This window comes from Coregonus lavaretus, assembly GCF_964263955.1.
Source record: "Coregonus lavaretus genome assembly, chromosome: 40".
NCBI classification, from domain to species: Eukaryota; Metazoa; Chordata; class Actinopteri; order Salmoniformes; family Salmonidae; genus Coregonus; species Coregonus lavaretus.
In genome coordinates this window covers 1,072,792-1,094,725 of record NC_140027.1, presented here as the reverse complement: position 1 = coordinate 1,094,725, position 21,934 = coordinate 1,072,792, and the positions used below count along the sequence as shown (strand labels likewise).

Sequence of the window (21,934 nt, the reverse complement as noted above, 5' to 3'; positions counted from 1 at the left end):
GAAAGAAATATCAGAATTGGGCTGCCTGTGTAACTGAGCCATTGAGGAGCATTTCTAATGTGACCTGACTTTATCTCTCACCCCTTCTCTGTCCCCCTCTCTCTCTTTCTCGACCAGTCCAGAGATCCAGTTTTGTCATAAATGTTTACAACATGGAAACTGATGAAATAGAGAAAAATGATCCAAACTCTTAGAAGAAACCCAGTGGGCAAAACTGTGGAAAACTGGTTGAACGAACGTCATAATGATGGTTGTAATGACGTAATCTCAACCAGTTTTGCCGGCTGGGAAGGGTGAACACAAATAAAGCAGTTTATTCCATTGTAGACATGGATAAGTGTATTCCATACTAGATACTTCATTGGAACTTAAGTTTTAGGACCCATGGCCCATGCATTGTGGGGGAAGACTGCAAAGCTGCCTCCATCTTGGCTCCCTAATGTGGTATTATAATTGATCAGCATTCATCTCTCATCCCCATAGTGAATTTATGATGACACAGCTGCCAGAGGCCTGAAGAGAAAGGACCAGAGATTAATTACTAGTTGAACTGGGGGAGGCTCCCAACACAGACTTTGTGATGCATTCAATGTTTGTTCCGCATGTATGGATGTTGTTAGACATGAACCAAAACAAGAACCTGAGGCTTAATTTTGTCCAACAAGTCTCTCTCTCTCTCTCTTTCTCTCTCTCTCTCTCTCTCTCTCTCTCTCTCTCTCTCTCTCTCTCTCTCTCTCTCTCTCTCTCTCCCCACATATTGCATATTTCACAATATGGGTCAGGTTTAATTACCTATATTCCGATTGCTTAGAGGCTGTTGATAATATCAGATAACATTGTCGTTGATTGTGAGACAAAGCCAGTCAAACGTTAGGACAAGCTTGACAGGCAAACGCAAAGCAGAGATCGGCCAGCAGAAGCCTCAGGCAAGGTGCTGAATACATTGGCTGTTTGTTTTGAAATAGCTAATTTACCCACGATCCCCTGGGAGAAAATGGCCGCCGGTCTGGCACATGAAAAAACGTCAATTTGACTCAACAGATATGCCGTTTTTCCGATGAGGGTAGTCAATGGCTTTCTGGCGAAGGAGGAAGGAGGGAGGAGGATATCTAACACAGTTTATCGTTAATGTGGAAATAGACAGACATCGTATTCAAGGTCATTCCAATGAACAAGACACTCTTGATGTCTAACACAGAGATGGAAGGACACTTGGAGGAGAGAATTCAATCATCCACAGACAAGTTTATTACCTGAGTTCCTCGTCCTTGGGGAGATTTGGATCCATCTGGGGACTTGGAGAGATTTGGGGAGATTTGGATCCACCTGGGGACTCGGAGAGTACAGCCAATTCACACAGATTCTCTCCTTCAATTTAGGAACCATATGATGCTGCTTTCTGGAATGCTGTCATATGGCAGACTATTGGGTTATACTGGCAAGCATTTGTGAAAGCGTTAGAAGACCGTGCATGCCGAATGTTCATCGTAATGTTTACTCCCAAGAAGACATAATTGACTTAATTCAGCAGATCTCACTAAAAGGCATGAAAGGAATGGATTCAGGAGTATCTTATTGGTCCCTTGTGCCACAAACAGACTGCATAGTATTATTCGATACCTATGCAAATAGCTAGCTAATAAACATGCCATGAACAACAACCTTGGAAATGTTACAGCATATGAACTATTCAAACGTAGTAAATCCAAATAGCTTCACTGCCTGCAACTCCCTATCCACCCGTTCCTCAACAATCTAGGACACAGATAGCCAGTTTGATAAAGCAGTCTGTTGAGGATTAAAACAATTGGAAAAACACTGAAATGAGAGAAAGAAGGGAGTGAATGACATCAGGCCAGAAGCTGTCCAAGGCTACTTTGATCTACAGCCACACACACTCACACACTCAAACACACACACACACACACTGAGCTACTGCCACACACACACACACACACACACACACACACACACACACACACAAACACACCACCACTCCACTCCATTTGAATAAACACGTCTACAAGAGTTCACGTCGGGGTCACCAACATCCCTGCTATGGTGGTGTCGTCATTTGCTTCCTTCGCTGTAGGTAACATTTTAATTATTTCCACCGCACGTTCTGCCAAAGCAGTAATCACAGATTCTGGACAATTTGTGGCTTACTGTACTGTCTACCAAAACTGCAACGTAATCCTCTCTGTGAAAGTAAACTCCATGTGACAGATGTTTCAGAGTCTGAGTGTAGTGGCAGTGCTACAGGGAAACAGACAGTAGACGCGGAGTAGGAATGTGGGTTCCTTTTACAGCTAGTGAATCCATACTGTATGTAGGATTGTACAGTGGGATCCTCTTTTACAGATAGTGAATCCATACTGTATGTAGGATTGTACAGTGGGATCCTCTTTTATAGATAGTGAACCCATTCTGTATGCAGGATTGTACAGTGGGATCCTCTTTTACAGACAGGTACTCTATAGGGTTCAGAACCAAAGCCTACACTAGATATGGAGTTGTGAATTGAATTCCTCCACACTCTGTAGGCTACACATGTATTGACAGACACATATGATGGATCAGATAGACAACACATGGGTTTGACATGCTGGTCCAGGAGATGGAGATGATTAAGACAGATACTGTAGTGACAGAGATTCTACTTTTAGATTCAACCCCCAAGGTTCTTCCTTAGTTCCCTCTGCTTCCTGATTAGATTCCCAGTCACTTCTAAGCGCTTATTATCTAACTGTAGATTACGTCTGAGGCATTGTGGGGTGTGTGTGTGTGTGTTGTGTGTTGTGTGTGTGTGTGTGCGTTGTGTTGTGTATCTGTGTGTGTGTGTGTGTTGTGTGTGTGTGTATGTGTTGTGTGTGTGTTGTGTGTGTGTGTGTATGTGTTGTGTGAATGTGTTGTGTGTGTGTGTTGTGGATGTGTTGTGTATGTGTTGTGTATGTGTGTATGTGTGTGTATGTGTTGTGTATGTGTGATATGGTATGCTAGCGTTTGTGCTCCTCTTTGTCTGCTTTCCACTCCACTGAATTAGCCGTCCCATGATGCCACTGTGCAGCGAAGCAGGAAATGATTCTTCCCAGAGCCACTGTGTATTCAGATCTTTCAAATGTATTCATATCTATGTGTGTATGTGTTTGTGTGTCTCTATACACAGTATGTGTGTGTGTGTGTAGTCATCTGTCTAAGGAACACTGGTGGATTTTTGGGATCAATTATACCCTCTCGGATGATCATTTAATCATAAAACAAGATAGTTCTTCTTTGACTATATTCTTCAAGCTTTTGTGATAACATGTAAGCACAGGATGCTCAGTGAGCTCTATGAGAGGGGGCTGTTCTTGGGATGTTCGAAATATTAATATGTTTTTTGGTTATAAATGTTTGCTAGACAGCCTTCTGAATCGACTGTGTTCAGAGACAGATGTATTACTGTTTACTGGGATGTGAATGATAAATAGTGGATGTTTCTGAACTGTTTGTCATAATTGAAATCCTGTTGTGTTTTGGTAAAAAATTATCAATGTGTTCAGAGTTTAATATCTGTTTATGGTATGCCAACTGACTAATCTGCCTTTTACTTGAGGAAATGAATTGAGAATATTATGATGAATAGAAATAAAACAGCTGACATAATTTAGGAAATAATCAAAACAGTAAAAAAAAGTATAAAAGTCAAACTATTCCACAACTAGACGTATGTATACATCAGTAAGCTATAACAGCCTCATAACACCACTGAAAAGCATTATATCATAAATAGATGCCAGCTTCTGCTCGAGTAGTACAGTGAGGGAAAAAAGTATTTGATCCCCTGCTGATTTTGTACGTTTGCCCACTGACAAAGACATGATCAGTCTATAATTTTAATGGTAGGTTTATTTGAACAGTGAGAGAAAGAATAAATAAATAAAAATCCAGAAAAACGCATGTCAAAAATGTTATAAATTGATTTGCATTTTAATGAGGGAAATAAGTATTTGACCCCTCTGCAAAACATGACTTAGTACTTGGTGGCAAAACCCTTGTTGGCAATCACAGAGTTCAGACGTTTCTTGTAGTTGGCCACCAGGTTTGCACACATCTCAGGAGGGATTTTGTCCCACTCCTCTTTGCAGATCTCTCCAAGTCATTAAGGTTTCGAGGCTGACGTTTGGCAACTCGAACCTTCAGCTCCCACCTTAGATTTTCTATGGGATTAAGGTCTGGAGACTGGCTAGGCCACTCCAGGACCTTAATGTGCTTCTTCTTGAGCCACTCCTTTGTTGCCTTGGCTGTGTGTTTTGGGTCATTGTCATGCTGGAATACCCATCCACGACCCATTTTCAATGCCCTGGCTGAGGGAAGGAGGTTCTCACCCAATATTTGACGGTACATGGCGCCGTCCATTGTCCCTTTGATGCGGTGAAGTTGTCCTGTCCCCTTAGAAGAAAAACACCCCCAAAGCGTAATGTTTCCACCTCCATGTTTGACGGTGGGGATGGTGTTCTTGGGGTCATAGGCAGCATTCCTCCTCCTCCAAACACGGCGAGTTCAGTTGATGCCAAAGAGCTCGATTTTGGTCTCATCTGACCACAACACTTTCACCCAGTTCATTGGCAAACTTCAAACGGGCCTGTATATGTGCTTTCTTGAGCAGGGGGACCTTGCGGGCGCTGCAGGATTTCAGTCCTTCACGGCGTAGTGTGCCGCCTTGAGATCATTGACAAGATCCTCCTGTGTAGTTCTGGGCTGATTCCTCACCGTTCTCATGATCATTGCAACTCCATGAGGTGAGATCTTGCATGGAGCCCCAGGCCGAGGGAGATTAACAGTCTTTTGTGTTTCTTCCATTTGCGAATAATCACACCAACTGTTGTCACCTTCTCACCAAGCTGCTTGGCGATGGTCTTGTAGCCCATTCCAGCCTTGTGTACGTCTACAATCTTGTCCCTGACATCCTTGGAGAGCTCTTTGGTCTTGGCCATGGTGGAGAGTTTGAAATCTGAATGATTGATTGCTTCTATGGACAGGTGTCTTTTATACAGGTAACAAACTGAGATTAGGAGCACTCCCTTTAAGAGTGTGCTCCTAATCTCAGCTCGTTACCTGTATAAAAGACACCTGGGAGCCAGAAATCTTTCTGATTGAGAGGGGGTCAAATACTTATTTGCCTCATTCAAATGTAAATCAATTCATAACATTTTTGAAATGCGTTTTTCTTGATTTTTTTATTATTATTCTGTCTCTCATTGTTCAAATAAACCTACCATTAAAATTATAGACTGATAATTTCTCATTTAATTTGTCAGTGGGCAAACGTAAAAATCAGCAGGGGATCAAATACTTTTTTCCCTCACTGTAGGAGATCCACTCCTGAGGTTTGCCGCACTGTGGTGCTCCCAAACCCCACTCTACATGTCAGTGAATGGTTTGACCCGGCCATGTCTGACCTCACATCAGCTCTTTGGTGCCCATCACTCTGAGCTCGGGGAGGGGGGTGACGGCGTGTAGCCGTGGCCTTTAAACCTGTCGTTGACAACTTCAGGTCCCCTCAAGTTGCAGTAATAGAGGCTCATACATCTCAAGAATATTACAGCTGGCATGGCGATGACATAAAATATGATATTTATTTACACCCAGGAAGGAAGATATTTGAATGCCTGGAGTAATAAGAAAAGGTAGATAGACGGTAAATATGCAAATATGAATACATTGTGATGTATTGTCATCCGCTTTACTGTAACCTTTGTCTTCTTCTAGGTTAATCTTGAGTCGTTGACAGTACCAGAATCGTTTTTTGTTTAAATAAAACACAGTTTGTAGTCATGGTAGCTTTGACTAATCTCTATTCCACAGGATGCATGTAAAATGTCAGGCACAGTTCATATTAAGTGTAGCTTGAATTCTGCATGTATGTATAGTACAAGAAGTACATTTACATTACAAACAGATTAAGTCAAGCATAAACACACTATAGTCATGCTGTTATACTAACAAATGTCTGCAGTTTGTGCAATCACACAAAGCCTTCTGTGTTCCAATAATCACACATCAAAACAGATTCACAAACAAACCAATTCCATTCAAACTTCCCCTGCACTTGCTGAAACGCTACTTACAATATGAATGAAAAATACACAGAGGGACAATGGCCTGTTTACCAGTTAGATTACATCATCTTTCATAGTGGGCCTGCTCTACAAATGCAAGCATCACAAAATTAAATTAGGCCCACATAAACATTTTCATGTGTGGCAAGTGAGCTGTGAACGGGAATGATAATGAACAACCTCGGCCTCAGCCTGAGACAGGAGAGAGAGAGCAAGAGGAAGCTATTTAAATAGAGACTGAGGCCGAGACTGAGACAGTGGTGGTAGAGACTAGCGATATTAAACATGAGCGAACTCCAGCTACTAATGGCTCTCTCTAAATGTCTGTGTGTCTCTGTGTGAGTCCCTTTCTCTCTTTATCTCCCTCTCTCTCTCTCTCCTCTACCCATCTCCATCTCCCTCTCTCTCTCTTGCTCCCCCTTCTTTCTCCCCTCCCTCCTCACCTCTCTCTCTCTCCCCCCTCTCTCCTCCCCCTCTTTCTCCCCGTCTCAGACCACTCTAGCTCTATCCATTCATCCTGTCCGTCGGCCCATGTTAGTGTTAATCTTCCCCAGGCTGAACACTCCCTCTAGTGATAGACACAGGCAGTTCCTGAGGAAGAGCCAACAGGCACTGTGAATGTGGCCATCCACAACAGACTCACAGAGACAGCCCTCACAGGCTAGATTGTATATGATAATGTGATGTTCCCACTGCTAACTAGGAAACATAGTGTTTTGAGAGGATGGTTGCTACTGTAGGTCTTAGGATATAGGTCTCCTGAGTGGCGCAGTGGTCTAAGGCTCTGCATCGCAGTGCTAACTGTGCCACTAGAGATCCTGGTTCGAATCCAGGCTCTGTCGCAGCCGGCCGCGACCGGGAGACTCATGGGCGGCGCACAATTGGCCCAGCGTTGTCCAGGGTAGGGGAGGGAATGGCCGGCAGGGATGTAGCTCAGTTGATAGAGCATGGCGTTTGCAACGCCAGGGTTGTGGGTTCGATTCCCACGGGGGGGCAGTATAAAAACAAATATGTATTCACTAACTGTAAGTCGCTCTGGATAAGAGCGTCTGCTAAATGACTAAAATGTAAATGTAAAATGTAAAGGTCTATATTGAAGAAAAAGACATGCATGAACTCTCTCTCTGTCTCTGTCCCTCTCTCTGTCTCTCTTACTCACAAATACACCCCACATACCATTAGAGAAACCATCATGATTAAACACTTTTCTTATGTGCAAAGTATGTTCAGAAAGAAAACACAATGTGTACGTTTAACCATTTATTAGAAAAGATAACAATGCATGGTTTGGCGTTAGGGCTCTGCTCCTTCAGGGTAGCTCACTGCCAGAGCCAAGCATCATATGAAGATGATAATATAACTACAGTCAGTGAGCACGATATGCTTTATCAAATCCCCTGAAGGAAGAAACAGAACCCCTACAGGTGGAGGCTGGGGTGGTTGTAGGATATCAGAAACAGAACCCCTACAGGTGGAGGCTGGGGTGGTAGTGGGATATCAGAAACAGCAAGCATAGAGTGTAACAGCTAGTTACAGCAGCAAGAGACACCAGCACATGCGAGCGTGTGACATCCGGCATCGAGGAAGCATGTGTAGAACTGGTCACCTAAATAGGCCACATGTAATTAGAGTGTGAATCCAATTGGTGCAATATCAGCTGATGCAATCAACCACACTCAGGTTTCCCTTCTGAACTGGCTACGCTTAATTTCACACACACCCCCAAACACACACACACACACACGTACATTGCATTCGGAAAGTATTCGGACCTCTTGACTTGTTAACATTTTTGTTATGTTACAGCTTTATTCTTAAATGGATTAAATACCCCGTAATGACAAAGCAAAAACAGGTTTTTAGACATTTTTGCAAATGTATTTAAAATAAAAAACTGAAATATCACATTTACATAAGAACCTTTACTCAGTACTTTGTGAAGCACCTTTGGCAGCGATTACAGCCTTGAGTCTTCTTGGGTATGACACTAGCAGCTTGGCACACCTGTATTTGGGGAGTTTCTCCCATTCTTCTCTGCAGATCCTCTCAAGCTCTGTCAGGTTGGATGGGGAGCGTCGCTGCACAGCTATTTTCAGGTCTCTCCAGAGATTTTCAATTGGGTTGAAGTCTGGGCTCTGGCTGGGCCACTCAAGGACATTCAGAGACTTGTCCCGAAGCAACTCCTGCGTTGTCTTGGCTGTGTGCTTATGGTCGTTGTCCTGTTGGAAGGTGAACCTTCACCCCAGTCTGAGGTCCTGAGCGCTCTGGAGCAGGTTTTCATCAAGGATGTCTCTGTACTTTGCTCTGTTCACTTTCCCTCGATCCTGACTAGTCTCCCAGTCCCTGCCATTGAAAAACATCCCCAAAGCATGATGCTGCCATGACCATACATCACCGTAGGGATGGTGCCAGGTTTCCTCCAGACGTGACGATTGGCATTCAGGCCAAAGAGTTAAATCTTGGTTTCATCAGACCAGAGAATCTTGTTTCTCATGGTCTGAGAGTCCTTTAGGTGCCTTTTAGCAAACTTCAAGCAGGCTGTCATGTGCCTTTTACTGAGGAGTGGCTTCCGTCTGGCCACTCTACCATAAAGGCCTGATCGGTGGTGTGCTGTAGAGATTGTTGTCCTTCTGGAATGTTCTCCCATCTCCACAGAGGAACTCTGAGGCTCTGTCAGAGTGACCATCGGGTTCTTGGTCACCTCCCTGACCAAGGCCCTTCTCCCCCAATTGCTCAGTTTGGCCGGCGGCCAGCTCTAGGAAGAGTCTTGGTTGTTCCAAACTTCTTCCATTTAAGAATGATGGAGGCCACTGTGTTCTTGGGGACCTTCAATGCTGCAGAAATGTTTTGGCACCATTCCCCAGATCTGTGCCTCGATACAATCCTGTCCTGGAGCTCTACGGACAATTCCTTCGACCTCATGGCTTGGTTTTTGCTCTGACATGCACTGTCAACTGTGGGACCTTATATAGACTGGTGTGTCTTTCCAAATGATGTCCAATCAATAGAAGTTACCACAAGTGGACTCCAATCAAATGGAAACAGGACACACCTGCTCAATTTCGAGACTCATAGCAAAGGGTCTGAATACTTATGTAAATAAGGTTTTTCTGTTGTTGTTTTTTTATAAACTTGCAAACATTTCTAAAAACCTGTTTTTGCTTTGTCATTATGGGGTATTGTGTGTAGATTGATGAGAAAAAATATATACTTTTATTAATTTTAGAATAAGGCTGTAACGTAACAAAATGTGGAAAAAGTAAAGGGGTCTGAATACTTTCCGAATGCACTGTAGATGATGAAAGCATCCTGACTGAATGCTTCTTCCTATGTGCCAAGCATGTTCATTTGTATTTAAGCAGGATGCTACCTCCCATAATTACCTGATGGTTTGTCTTCCATCCGTATACACCGGCTATACGCCGTGGGATCCAAATGAGAGGTAGATGCCAGTCCCACAGCCCCATCCATCTCACTGGGGGGATGATGTAGTAATGCCTTCAATATCACTGCTAACCTGGTACGCATTTTAATCATCAGCCAACCGGCGTGTGAGTTTGTGTGTGTAGCTGTGTGTGTGTGTGTGTGTGTGTGTGTTTGTAGCTGTGTGTGTGTGTGTGTGTGGGGTTAGGTTTAGGGTTAGGATTACAATTAGGGTTAGGGTTAGTGTTAGAATTAGGGTTAGGGTAAGAGGTTAGTGGTTAGGGTTAGAAGTTAGGTTCAGGGTTTGGGTTAGGGTTACGGGCTAAGGGGGCCTCCCGAGTGGCGCAGCGGTCTAAGGCACAACCCGGTTCATTCCCGGGCTGTACCATAAACGGCCGTGGCCGGGAGTCCCATAGGACGGCGCACAATTGTCCGGGTTAAGGGAGGGTTTGGCCGGGGGGGCTTTACTTGGCTCATCGCACCCTAGCGACTGCTTGTGGAGGGCCGGGTGCCTGCAGGCTGACCCCGGTCGCCAGTTGAATGGTGTTTCCTCCAACACATTGGTGCAGCTGGCTTCCGGGTTAAGGAGTCTGGTTAGGCGGGTCATATTTCGGAGGACGCATGACTCCACCTTCGCCTCTCCCGAGCCCGTTAGGGAGTTGCAGCAATGAGACAAGATCGAAATTGGGGAGAAAATGTCTCCAATTATGGGGAGAAAAAGGGTTACGGGCTAAGTTTAGGATTTTGGTAAGGTTTAGGGATTTTTTATGGAAATGAATTTGTGGTCCCCACGAGGATAGAAGAATATAACATTTTGTTGACTTTGGAAGTTCATTTTAGCTCAGTTAAATTCATTTCAGTGGAGATCAGTTCATTTCAGCTCATTTCAGTGGAATTCAGTTCATTTCAGTTTAGTTCAGTTTATTTCAGTTCAGTTCAATTCATTTCATTTTAGTTCAGCTCATTTCAGTTTATTTCGTGGGGGAACAATCCATTTGTACCAGGATGTTCCTTTGTTCAGGTTGAGAAGCCACGTGCTTGTACTGAATATGCTGCAATTATTGAAAAAAAGTAAATGTCTCCAATTATGGTCTACACAGTATTATTATGGTCTATACAGTATTCCTACGGTATGGCAATTAGGCCTTACGACCTAAATATTGCAGTAGACAGTTACTTACTAATTGTGTGTATGAACGACTTACAAAATGGGCCTGTTATACCACATAGTGTGTGTGTGTGTGTGTGTGTGTGTGTGTGTGTGTGTGTGTGTATGTGTGTGTGTGTGTGTGTGTGTGTGTGTGTGTGAGTGTGTGTGTGTGTGTGTGTGTTTCTGTATGTGTGTGTGTGATCTAATATCTGCATTCCACTCACTTACTGGGGAAACAGTCTCACGATGCTAAAAACAGAATCTCAGCACAATAACTGTTATCTGTATCCTTCAAATATTGCTATAATGATCACAATACTTTTTGTGTTTAAAGACAACTGTTCAGAAAAGGTTATTCATATTCACACTGATTACATTATCAAGTATTAAAGTATTGAATTCATTCATAACATGGACCTTGATTAAATACCCAATATATATACCGTATAAATACCCAATATAAATGTATATATTATTATATACCCAATATATACACTGAGTGGACAAAACATTAGGAACTTTCCATGACATAGACTGACCAGGTGAATCCAAGTGAAAGCTATGATCCCTTATTGATGTCACTTGTTAAATCCCCTTCAATCAGTGTAGATGAAGGTGAGGAGACAGGTTAAAGAAGGATTTTTAAGTCTTGAGACAATTGAGACATGGATTGTGTATGTGTGCCATTCAGAGGGTGAATGGGCAAGACAAAATATTTGGATTTGAAGTGATACAATGTTACACAGACACAAAGGCATTCATAAACATATTATGTTAAGTATGTTACCCCTGTTGCTTGAGGCTTACAATAGCATTAGCCTGAATCGCTAGCAGACAACTGTAGCTGTTGGTAGGCGCTGCTGTTACTGCTAGCTAGATATACCCCAGTAGGGAAAAGACACAGAGAGGCTTTGGTGGCAGACCACAGATGTTGTGAGGCTTTTATTTGTGCTGCCCTGAAGTGGTAGCTAGAGACAATACCTGCAGACTTCAGTATTTCCTTATTTACTGTTATACAGGTATCAAGAGGATCATAGGGACACAGGATAACAATGAAATAAAGCAGACTGTTTGACCAAGTGTTCCTCCTGCGTATTACAACCATTCCAAAGGGAGGGTGATAAAATGGATAGAGTAGAGATATTAAAAGAAGGAAACAATCAAAGCTATGGTGAGAGAGAGAGAGAGAGCGAGAGAGAGAGAGAGAGAGAGAGAGAGAGAAATAGATTGATTATTTATTTGACATTTTGCAGGATGATATCTCTTGAGATGCACCATCTAGTTTTCAAGTGTCCAAATAAACAACTATTTAAAAAACAAGATAGATAGATAGATAGATAGAATGATAGATAGATAGCTTTGTCTGTTGTATCTGTATGTGTGTTTGTCCCCATTATGTGGGTGTGTCTGGAGTGGATCGGGGGGCGTGCTCAGGATCTGCCTCTCCTGTGCAGCTGCGGGTTTTTTCCAGTGATTCCTGCCTACGCAGCTGCATCCTATTCTCTCATCAACCTGCACTACTAATTCCTGGGCATGGCTCTCCACCGGCGCCAGATCGTTGTTCTTACTAGAGCGGTAACTTGGCTCACCAGTAGAGTAAATGGTCTTTGTCTTCAGCCTGGCTCTTTACTCTCCTTTACCTGTCGTTTGTTTTGTCTTCAGTTCAGACATACCTCCCAACCTGCCTGCCTGCCTGCCTTCCAGCCTGCCTGCCTGCCTGCCTCAGCCTCTCCTTCCTCCGGAGCCGACTAGCACACTCTGTTCCTTTTCTTCAGTTGTTTTTGGACTAAGACAAATTGAACTTTTATTAAAATAATTTTTGTTTCTTCCACTCCCTTAGTCGTGTTTTGTTTCTCTGAGTGCTGGGTTTAACCAGAGAGAGAGAGAGAGAGAGAGAGAGAGAGAGAGAGAGAGAGAGAGAGAGAGAGAGAGAGAGAGAGAGAGAGAGAGAGAGAGAGAGAGAGAGATGTCAACCGCTCATTCAGAAATGTATCACTAAGCAATTGTTATGTAATATTACTGCTGTATAATGCACTTACAGTATATCACATTCCCTCATTAAAACCCTCCCGTTGTCCTAGGGTCAAAATGACCCGCCACTGTGTTGAACCAACTTTATTTAATTTTTATATTTTTGGGATCATTTGTGAGAAGGAGGCAGTGAGACTTTAAAGAAAGTATCACTGCCTCCTTCTCACAAATGATCCAAAAAATATAAAAATTAAATAAAGTTGGTTCAACACAGTGGCGGGTCATTTTGACCCTAGGACAACGGGAGGGTTAAAACAAAGTTGCATCATCATTTCCCCCTTATGACCTCACATCTCAATAGCAACAGTGCTAGTAGCTATTTATAATCAATCTGGGGACTGAGGCAATTTCCTCCTCTCTTTATTGAGGCATGCTAGAATTTGTAGTTGGCCACCAGGTTTGCACACATCTCAGGAGAGATTTTGTCCCACTCCTCTTCTTCTCCAAGTCATTAAGGTTTCGAGGCTGACGTTTGGCAACTCGAACCTTCAGCTCCCTCCACAGATTTTCAATGGGATTAAGGTCTGGAGACTGGCTAGGTCACTCCAGGACCTTAATGTGCTTCTTCTTGAGCCACTCCTTTGTTGCCTTGGCCGTGTGTTTTGGGTCATTGTCATGCTGGAATACCCATCCACGACCCATTTTCAATGCCCTGGCTGAGGGAAGGAGGTTCTCACCCAAGATTTGACGGTACATGGTGCCGTCCATCGTCCCTTTGATGCTGTGATGTTGTCCTGTCCCCTTAGCATAAAAACACCCCCAAAGCATAATGTTTCCACCTCCATGTTTGACAGTGGGGATGGTGTTCTTGGGGTCATAGGCAGCATTCCTCCTCCTCCAAACACGGCGAGTTGAGTTGATGCCAAAGAACTCGATTTTGGTCTCATCTGACCATAACACTTTCACCCAGTTCTCCTCTGAATCATTCAGATGTTCATTGGCAAACTTCAGACGGCCTGTTTATGTGCTTTCTTGAGCAGGGGGACCTTGCGGGCGCTGCAGGATTTCAGTCCTTCACGGCGTAGTGTGTTACCAATTGTTTTCTTGGTGACTATGGTCCCAGCTGCCTTGAGATCATTGACAAGATCCTCCCGTGTAGTTCTGGGCTGATTCCTCACCGTTCTCATGATCATTGCAACTCCACGAGGTGAGATGTTGCATGGAGCCCCAGGCCGAGGGAGATTGAGAGGTCTTTTGTGTTTCTTCCATTTGCGAATAATCGCACCAACTGTTGTCACCTTCTCACCAAGCTGCTTGGCAATGGTCTTGTAGCCCATTCCAGCCTTGTGTAGGTCTACAATCTTGTCCCTGACATCCTTGGAGAGCTCTTTGGTCTTGGCCATGGTGGAGAGTTTGGAATCTGATTGATTGATTGCTTCTGTGGACAGGTGTCTTTTATACAGGTAACAAGCTGAGATTAGGAGCACTCCCTTTAAGAGTGTGCTCCTAATCTCAGCTCGTTACCTGTATAGAAGATACCTGGGAGCCAGAAATCTTTCTGATTGAGAGGGGGTCAAATACTTATATCCCTCATTAAAATGCAAATCAATTTATAACATTTATGACATTGGTTTTTCTTGATTTATTTGTTGTTATTCTGTCTCTCACTGTTCAAATAAACCTACCATTAAAATTATAGACTGATCATTTCTTCGTCAGTGGGCAAACATACAAAATCAGCAGGGGATCAAATACTTTTTTCCCTCACTGTACATAAGGAAGGCAGCAACAACCCCTCTATGTATATGTAGACTGTCTGCAGGTAGAAATAGTCTGTTGTCCAATGGAGCAGACAGATGCTAGCCTACATATCAAAGAGCTTAAGAAGCAATTAACACCTTACCTAAGGGCATTGTTCACACAAGGCCTTCATAAGATTCACATTGACAATGCCTGTCTAGTGGTGAAGTGTTTTCATGACTAGGGCCCGGAGTGTTTCCTGACGTGATTAAACTGTGGGCCCTAGTTATTATAGGCTATCACAAGGACCCAGAGTATTTCTTGGTCAGGTCACATGGTTGGGATAACTCCAGGCCCTTTTCATGTATATAGGGCCCAGACTTTTACCTCAGGAACTAAGTATAGGCTATCACATGGGCCCAGAGTATTACCTGATTGGGAAACGCGGTCAGGGATAACTCCAGGACCTTTTCATTTATAACAATCCAACATTTTGTAAAAACAACTCCAAAGCAGTGAACCTAGCTAGCTCATGTTCTGATGCCCCTCCCACTCAGAAACTCCTCTAAAGAGAAGGCAAATGAATAATGCATTGATATCTATGAACACTCACTCTCTCTCTCTGTTTTACTGAGCGCAAACCAAGCTCCTCTTTACTTCTCTTATAGAGTTATTACAAATGCATAGAGTGGGTGGAGAAAATAAAGAAATAAGCCTAGTGTAAAATAAAATATATAAATACAGAGTGATCTATTTCAGTGAGTAAATAGCGGGCTCGGGAGAAGGAGAAAACGTTTTACGGCCACTCACAGTCTTTTTCATAGACAAACCACTAGATAATTTTAATTAGACAGTGTGTTAATTAAGTTAGTCTGCATCAACGGCAACCCCTAGCGAGCATGACACCATACACCCCGACTGAGTGAGAAAGAGAGGGAGAGAGTGATAGAAAGATGAAGCGGGAGGGAAAGAGTGTTTGTGTCTGTGAGAGAGACATATAGAGGGGGGGAGTGTGTGAGTGAGAGAGAGAGAGAGAGAGAGAGAGGGAGAGAGAGGGAGAGAGAGAGAGAGAGAGAGAGAGAGAGAGAGAGAGAGAGAGAGAGAGAGAGAGAGAGAGAGAGAGAGGAGAGAGAGAGAGAGAGAGAAACTTCTGAGTGTAATGTTTACTGTTAATATTTATTGTTTATTTCACTTTTGTTTACTATCTACTTCACTTGCTTTGGCAATGTTTACACACGTTTCCCATGCCAATAAAGCCCTTAAATTGAAATTGAATTGAGAGAGAGAGAGGGACAGAGAGAGAGAGAACGAGAGATAGAGAGATAGGTGATCTCCCCCCTCAACATCATCTCTGACATCATTACTTACTCATTGAGTTCTGCCTAGTGTGCTAATGTTCAGGAAATGCCAAGAGAGATCGACGTTACAAGGTATCCCACTTTGCCTCAAAAAGCAGGCAGTAAAGGTCAAGACTCTATGCCCAGGGGGAGCATGCTGCATATACCACCTACTTCGATCTACCTACTACACTGCACCATGCAGTCCAACCACTACCATGCAAAACTGGTCTGAGATCAGCTGTTAGAGAACTAGAGACAGTCAGACTACGCCAGTCCAACCACTACCACTACGATCAGCTGTTAGCGAGCCAGAGACAATGTCACGGTCGGCCCCTACTTTATCCTGAGATCCCGCCCGTGGGAAAAGAGGTTTAATAGAATGAAGATGAAACCAAATCACATTTGACACTCTGTTATATCAATGTAATTAACACAGACACACTCTCTCTAACACACACACCCACACGTACTGTACTCCACACACACCACAGACATGCAGCTCAGTGCTCTGTCGACACCCTTGTACTGCAGAAGGGGATCAGTGGCCAAGCGTATGATTACACTCAAGTCAAACAGTCTTAACATATCCTTCCACCAAGGCCTCCTCTAGTACCGGTACCATGGCGATGGTACAGGAAATAATAAGACCATTAGCTTGATGATTGACTGTCTTCTAAATCTTTCATCCAATGGGTAGCTCTAAGCCATGCAGGACACATGAGTCTCAAGGCTTTTAGTGACTTCTGTGGTCTTAGATGTTGCTCTGTTCCAACAGCAGGTGCTATGTAACGTGATTGTAATTGACCCTGAATGTGTTGTAATGCAGGCATCAATGCAGGCATTCTGGGTAAATGTGTGGCTATCAAACGCTAATAAGCCAACTGTAGTTACATTAAACTACCTTCATCGGTAGGTCACATGTTTCTCTCAAACCAGTCCATAAAATGAATAATAAATGTTATGCATGTAGTCGATCTTGATAAAGCAACTAAACAAGATGCTAAACACAAACGCACAGCTTGGCGCTAGCCTGAAAAGGTTGGGCCAAGTGCCCCATCCGGAATCCCGGCCAAGACATTAGCTCTGGGGGGCAAGTCAAGACGAATCCTCCGTCTAGTCGTGGCGGTGCATGGCGTCTTGCCACCAAGCTTCACTACTTCCACTGAGGAGAGAAAACAAGGGCTGGGAAACACATTTGTAAACACAAAGTAGAAGAAGAGGGGAGGGGATGGAGGGATGAAAAGAGGAGGAGTCCCTTTGGAAGAGTGCATTATTTATGACACCCCATCCTATCCTCCTCTCTTCCCTTCTTCCTCCAGAGCAGTTAGTTCCACCATAGCAGTAGGTAGAAAAATAAAAGTGCCACTTTATAAACCATTAGCATCACTAAATGGAAGGGAAGCCATCCAAGGGATGAGCCAAGACAGAGACAGGGCTAGGAACAAGCCCCCTGTGTACATCCTAAATCATGTTCCAGGCCTCTGCATGGATGCCAAAGCCGTGTTTAGCTATGCCAACCAACTATGCCACCCTCTCCTCACTGTTGGTGGGTGCAGTAAAGGGGTTGGCGAACAACAATATTCTTCCAGACGAGTGGATGTTGTTGACTAAGGAAGTTAATTTCAGTTCAATTCATTTCAATTTAGTTAAATTCATTTCAGTTGAGTTCAGTTCATTTCAGTTGAGTTCAGTTTATTTCAGTTCAATTAATTTCAGTTTAGTTCAGTTTATTTCGAGGGGGACAATCCATGTGTACCAGCATGTTAATTTGTTCAGGTTGAGGAGCCACATGCTTGAGTCTACTAAATGTACTGCAATTATTGAAGAAATTAAATGTCTCCAATTATGGTCTATACAGTATTCCTACGGTATGGCAACTAGGCCTTATGACCTAAATATATCAGTGGACAGATACTTACTAATTGTGTATGGAAGACTTCCACGTGTACAGTACATTACTGTAGCCTTACAAAATGGGCCTCTTATACCACTTAAAGTGTGTGTGTGTGTGTGAGGGGGGGGGGGGGGGGGGGGGGGATGTAGGCATTTCAAAAGATCAGCTCACTTCATTGATAACCTGCCAGATATATTATGAACTCTCTCTGTGTGGTCCCTTACATTAAAGACCACTCACAGAGTCCCACTCTGCATCTTATGCAAATCCACATTTTGATTTTCCCCACTGGATGTATGAAGAACAAAGAGAAAACAATGTGTTGCATCATGAAGAAAAAAACATAAAGAGAAAAAATTGATCACGCCAAGGCTGGCAGATTTTCCTGCACTATTGACAAATATGTAGATATTTACTACCAGCGAAGTGCGTTACTGGAAGCATCGACTTAAAAAGCGAGTGGATGGATGAAATAAATTATCAAGATTGAAAATCCCTTAGGAAAGTGGCTTTTATGATAGTAAGGATCAGCATGAGGCACAATAATGGCGGCCATTTTGGATCCACACTGCCAGGAAGAAGGAAACCTGCCACTTTATTCATAAACACCACTGAGAATGAGAGAGACTCAACACTGAGACCATCTCTCTCCCCATAGGGAGTCTAGGCTAGTATCCACCAAGGGCTCAAGCACACAGACAGACAGACAGACAGAGAAGAGACCACATTAGCCTTGTCTACACGCCTCAGAGGACACAACCTGCCTTGGGGAACAGAACACACCATAACACCACTACCACCCAGGTCATCCTAGAGGAGTAGTGGCACAGGGCACAACACAGCTCAGGCAGCACAAGCAGAGCATTCTGGGTAGAAGAAAAAGGGAAAAGAGGGAAAGGGAGTGTGGTGACACAACGACAAGTGAGTGACTGCATGGGTGAGGCCAGAGTAGACTTGTTCAGCCACCCATCCCCACCACACACACACACAAACACGCACACACACACACACACACACACATACACCCCAACTGCTGTGGTTAAGTTAGAGTTAGAGGACTTCAGGCTCCATCAGTACGTCCTTGAGGGCTTAATTCATCACCCATACAATCAGGAACTAAAGCCCTATGAAGATAAAGTAGTCCAGTACTAATGTGAGAGAGCTGGAGAAAACATGCTTGAGTAGGCAGTCAGTCCCCCTCGCCTGGCAAGAAGAGAATATTTCAAAATGGATGCCTGTTTCCGTCTTCAAGATAATTATTAAATGTACAGCTAGGGGGAAACGGAGGCAGGGAGTTGGGCTGGCTGGGGTATACAATACACCCAGAAAAACTGTCTCACGCACACAGAGCCGAGCGCATACAAACACACACACACACACACAGAGAGTCCGCACACACACACACACACACACACACACAGACACACTCACACACACACACACACAAACTTCCCCAAACCGCCGCAGTCATCACTGCGGGTTAAAAAACAAGTTCATGCAGCGTGTCATAATAATTTCAGACAGACTGAAACTGAGGGATTCCTTTTTTTCATCCAAATGAAATCAAGGAATAAGAGGCAGCCACAACACCAAATGAAACATGTAAGAATGATATTTAAAAAAGCCCAGTGGCTTTCTCTGCTCTGAGTCGGCATGGTTGTGGAAATGACTTTTATTCACTTTGCCTTATTATTCTGTTTCAGATGAAGGCCTCTATCCGATTTTAGGGGGGATGAAATAATTTCAGTATTCTAGCCATTTCAGAATAAAATTGGGATGAAATGTTCTGGCTGCTACTGTCATAACAGCCATTTATTTATTAGTAGCCTGAAGTATTAGCCAGAACAAGGAGATGTCCGAGCATCAACATGACCAACATGATCCATAGTGACCTCAGTTAAAGTACAAGCTGTCTTCACTCACAGAGGATGAGACAGGTTGTAGAATGCATCACTTATGAATGCCCTTATGTAGACTGACAGATTTTGGTGGCAGAACAACATGCAACATTTATGGGCCAAAATCAGATATGACATAGCAATTCTCCTCTGTGCAGTTGTAAGGCTGCTATTACAGGCTCATAGCCTGCCAATCAATGTAATTGTATAATTGACCATCACCACAGGTATTGATCATATAATAATAATAATAATATGCCATTTAGCAGACGCTTTTATCCTAAGCGACTTACAGTCATGCATGCATACATTTTTGTGTATGGGTGGTCCCGGGGATCGAACCCACTACCTTGGCGTTACAAGCGCCGTGCTCTACCAGCTGAGCTACAGAGGACCACACATATAGGCCAAGGCGCATTAAGAACAGTGTTCTAAGTGCTGTGAATGTTTGCTAGGGAAGTTCAGGCTTCACTGGGGTCCTTCCCTGGATGATTTCATTGTCTCTGATTCCATTAGATACCATAATCTCAGGCTCTGTATCCCTACAATAATACCCCACTGCAGATGCTGCTATTAGGAAGCATAATGATAGTCTGCCACCCTTTGGAGTGTCTGTGTAAGTGCAGGTAACAAGTGCACTGATTACTAATTTGGGGAGCGATGCATTATTCTGAATAGAATGTACTCTGGCATGATGATAGTTTGCAGATGAATTTATTAAAAATCTATATAAATGATAAATATGCATATAAAGTGCACATAATTCATAGGCATAGAATATAATTATTAAACTCGGCCTATTAAATCTATAGCTTTTGTAAAGGAATTGTGAACGTAGAAGCGACAAGAACAATGGGCTCGCTTTCATTCCATGGGAAATTTCATTATTAAAAGTAAAGAGTTCAAAGAATTTATAACCCCGTCAAAAATATTTACAAATCTGCCCAAACCAAAAAAATATCGGATCCAAAGCGACGTATAAACGATCTATAACCAAACATATCTATTGCAAAATACAGTACACGTTAACATTATAATTTATTTCAGTCGTATTCATTACATATAAATAAACTCAAACTAATAGGTGAATTCACCTGTCAGACGCGCAAGTATATGGAGTGTTTTTCAACCACTATGTGAAGCAATGCTGCTATCGGTATGGCACGGGCACGGAGTCTGCACCAAGCAAGCATCTCTCCGTGCTCAATTGCAATACCAGTCCAACTTGGCCCCGAATGCTTCTGGAGGTGCTGAAACCTATTTAGGATATAGTGCCCTGCTGTGCGCAACTGAACCAGTGCACCTGTTACAGTGGACAAACAACTCGCTAAAACAAGCGAGTTTTCCGTGCGCAACACAGTTCGAATATAATAAGCCTTTACAGTCCTTGACGAAACGTAGTGCTTCATAATATACAATGGTTTATTTGGTGAAACACAAATACACATGCCAAATGGTGAATAATCTTCACTTACGCTGCTGTTTTGCCCCGACCAGTAAACCACTGCGTGGTTATGCGCGGAGTCCCCGGTCAAGGCGAAAGTAGTGCTGCTTAGTTTGGGATCTTCTCCTCTGGAAGTCCCTCGACCCTCGTCCCTGTTCCACTTGAATTCAGATCGGCCCAGTCTGTGTCCGTCCAGTAACGGACCAGGACTCCTTCTCTCATCCGAGGTCTCTCCTTCCAAACCGGGTCCACCTGTCCTAAGGCTCTCCCTAAACTCGGGGCGATCGGGACCGCTTCGCTTCACTCTCCGTAACGCAACATCCCCAGCACCATCCTTGACTTGACCTAAATCATTCACCCCAATAATATATTCACCACCATACGTTTCTTCGTTTTCACTAAACCGGGTTGAATCTTCCAGAGCGACTTTTGCGGTAACTCCATCATCAGTGAATCTCGGCTCATCCACGGGAACACCTGCCTGTTGGGTTTCGCTTGGTACTCCAGTATGTTGGTCAGTAACTCCGAGTAGCTGGTACTCCAGCCGGACCCGTTCCAGTGCTTTGGCCGCCTGCCTCCTACCAGTAGCCGCGTGCATACCGGTATCCAGCTGTAATTCATCCAGGTGTAGCTGGACCGGCGACTGGCACGAGGAGCAAGATATCTCCGCCTTTGCATTTAGCTGGGTATGAGCGGAGATCAGAAGCCAGGTACACAGAGTTAAGTGCAAGCCTGGGCTGAAGCCAAGCCAAGTATCCATCGCTGGTATAGTTAGAGATTTGGGTCCAACGCACGGAGCGGGAAAACCGTATCCAACCGAGGACCAACTCCCCCCGAAGTCGGTGAGATTGTCGGGGTATTTAGAAAAGCGCTCTTCAGCTAAACTGCTCACGTTCAAGGAGCTGGTCGCGGGAGCCACCACATATGGGAGGAGCTGTATCGAAGCCGAGCTGCTGAATGTGCGCCCGGAAGA

At 43.8% G+C, this 21,934-nt stretch overlaps 1 protein-coding gene across 1 annotated transcript in view; it reads right to left on the bottom strand.

The window, feature by feature from the left end:
• Positions 1–21,721, bottom strand: part of LOC311113577 (VPS10 domain-containing receptor SorCS3-like) — a gene marked incomplete at both ends in the record, with an annotated part of 211,996 nt that extends 190,275 nt beyond the window's left edge. The window contains one exon of the mRNA XM_084156824.1: positions 20,993–21,721. Within this exon, the coding sequence (XP_084012950.1) occupies positions 20,993–21,721 (729 nt within the window). The remainder of the gene's footprint in view (positions 1–20,992) is intronic.
• Positions 21,722–21,934: the final 213 nt, after the last annotated feature.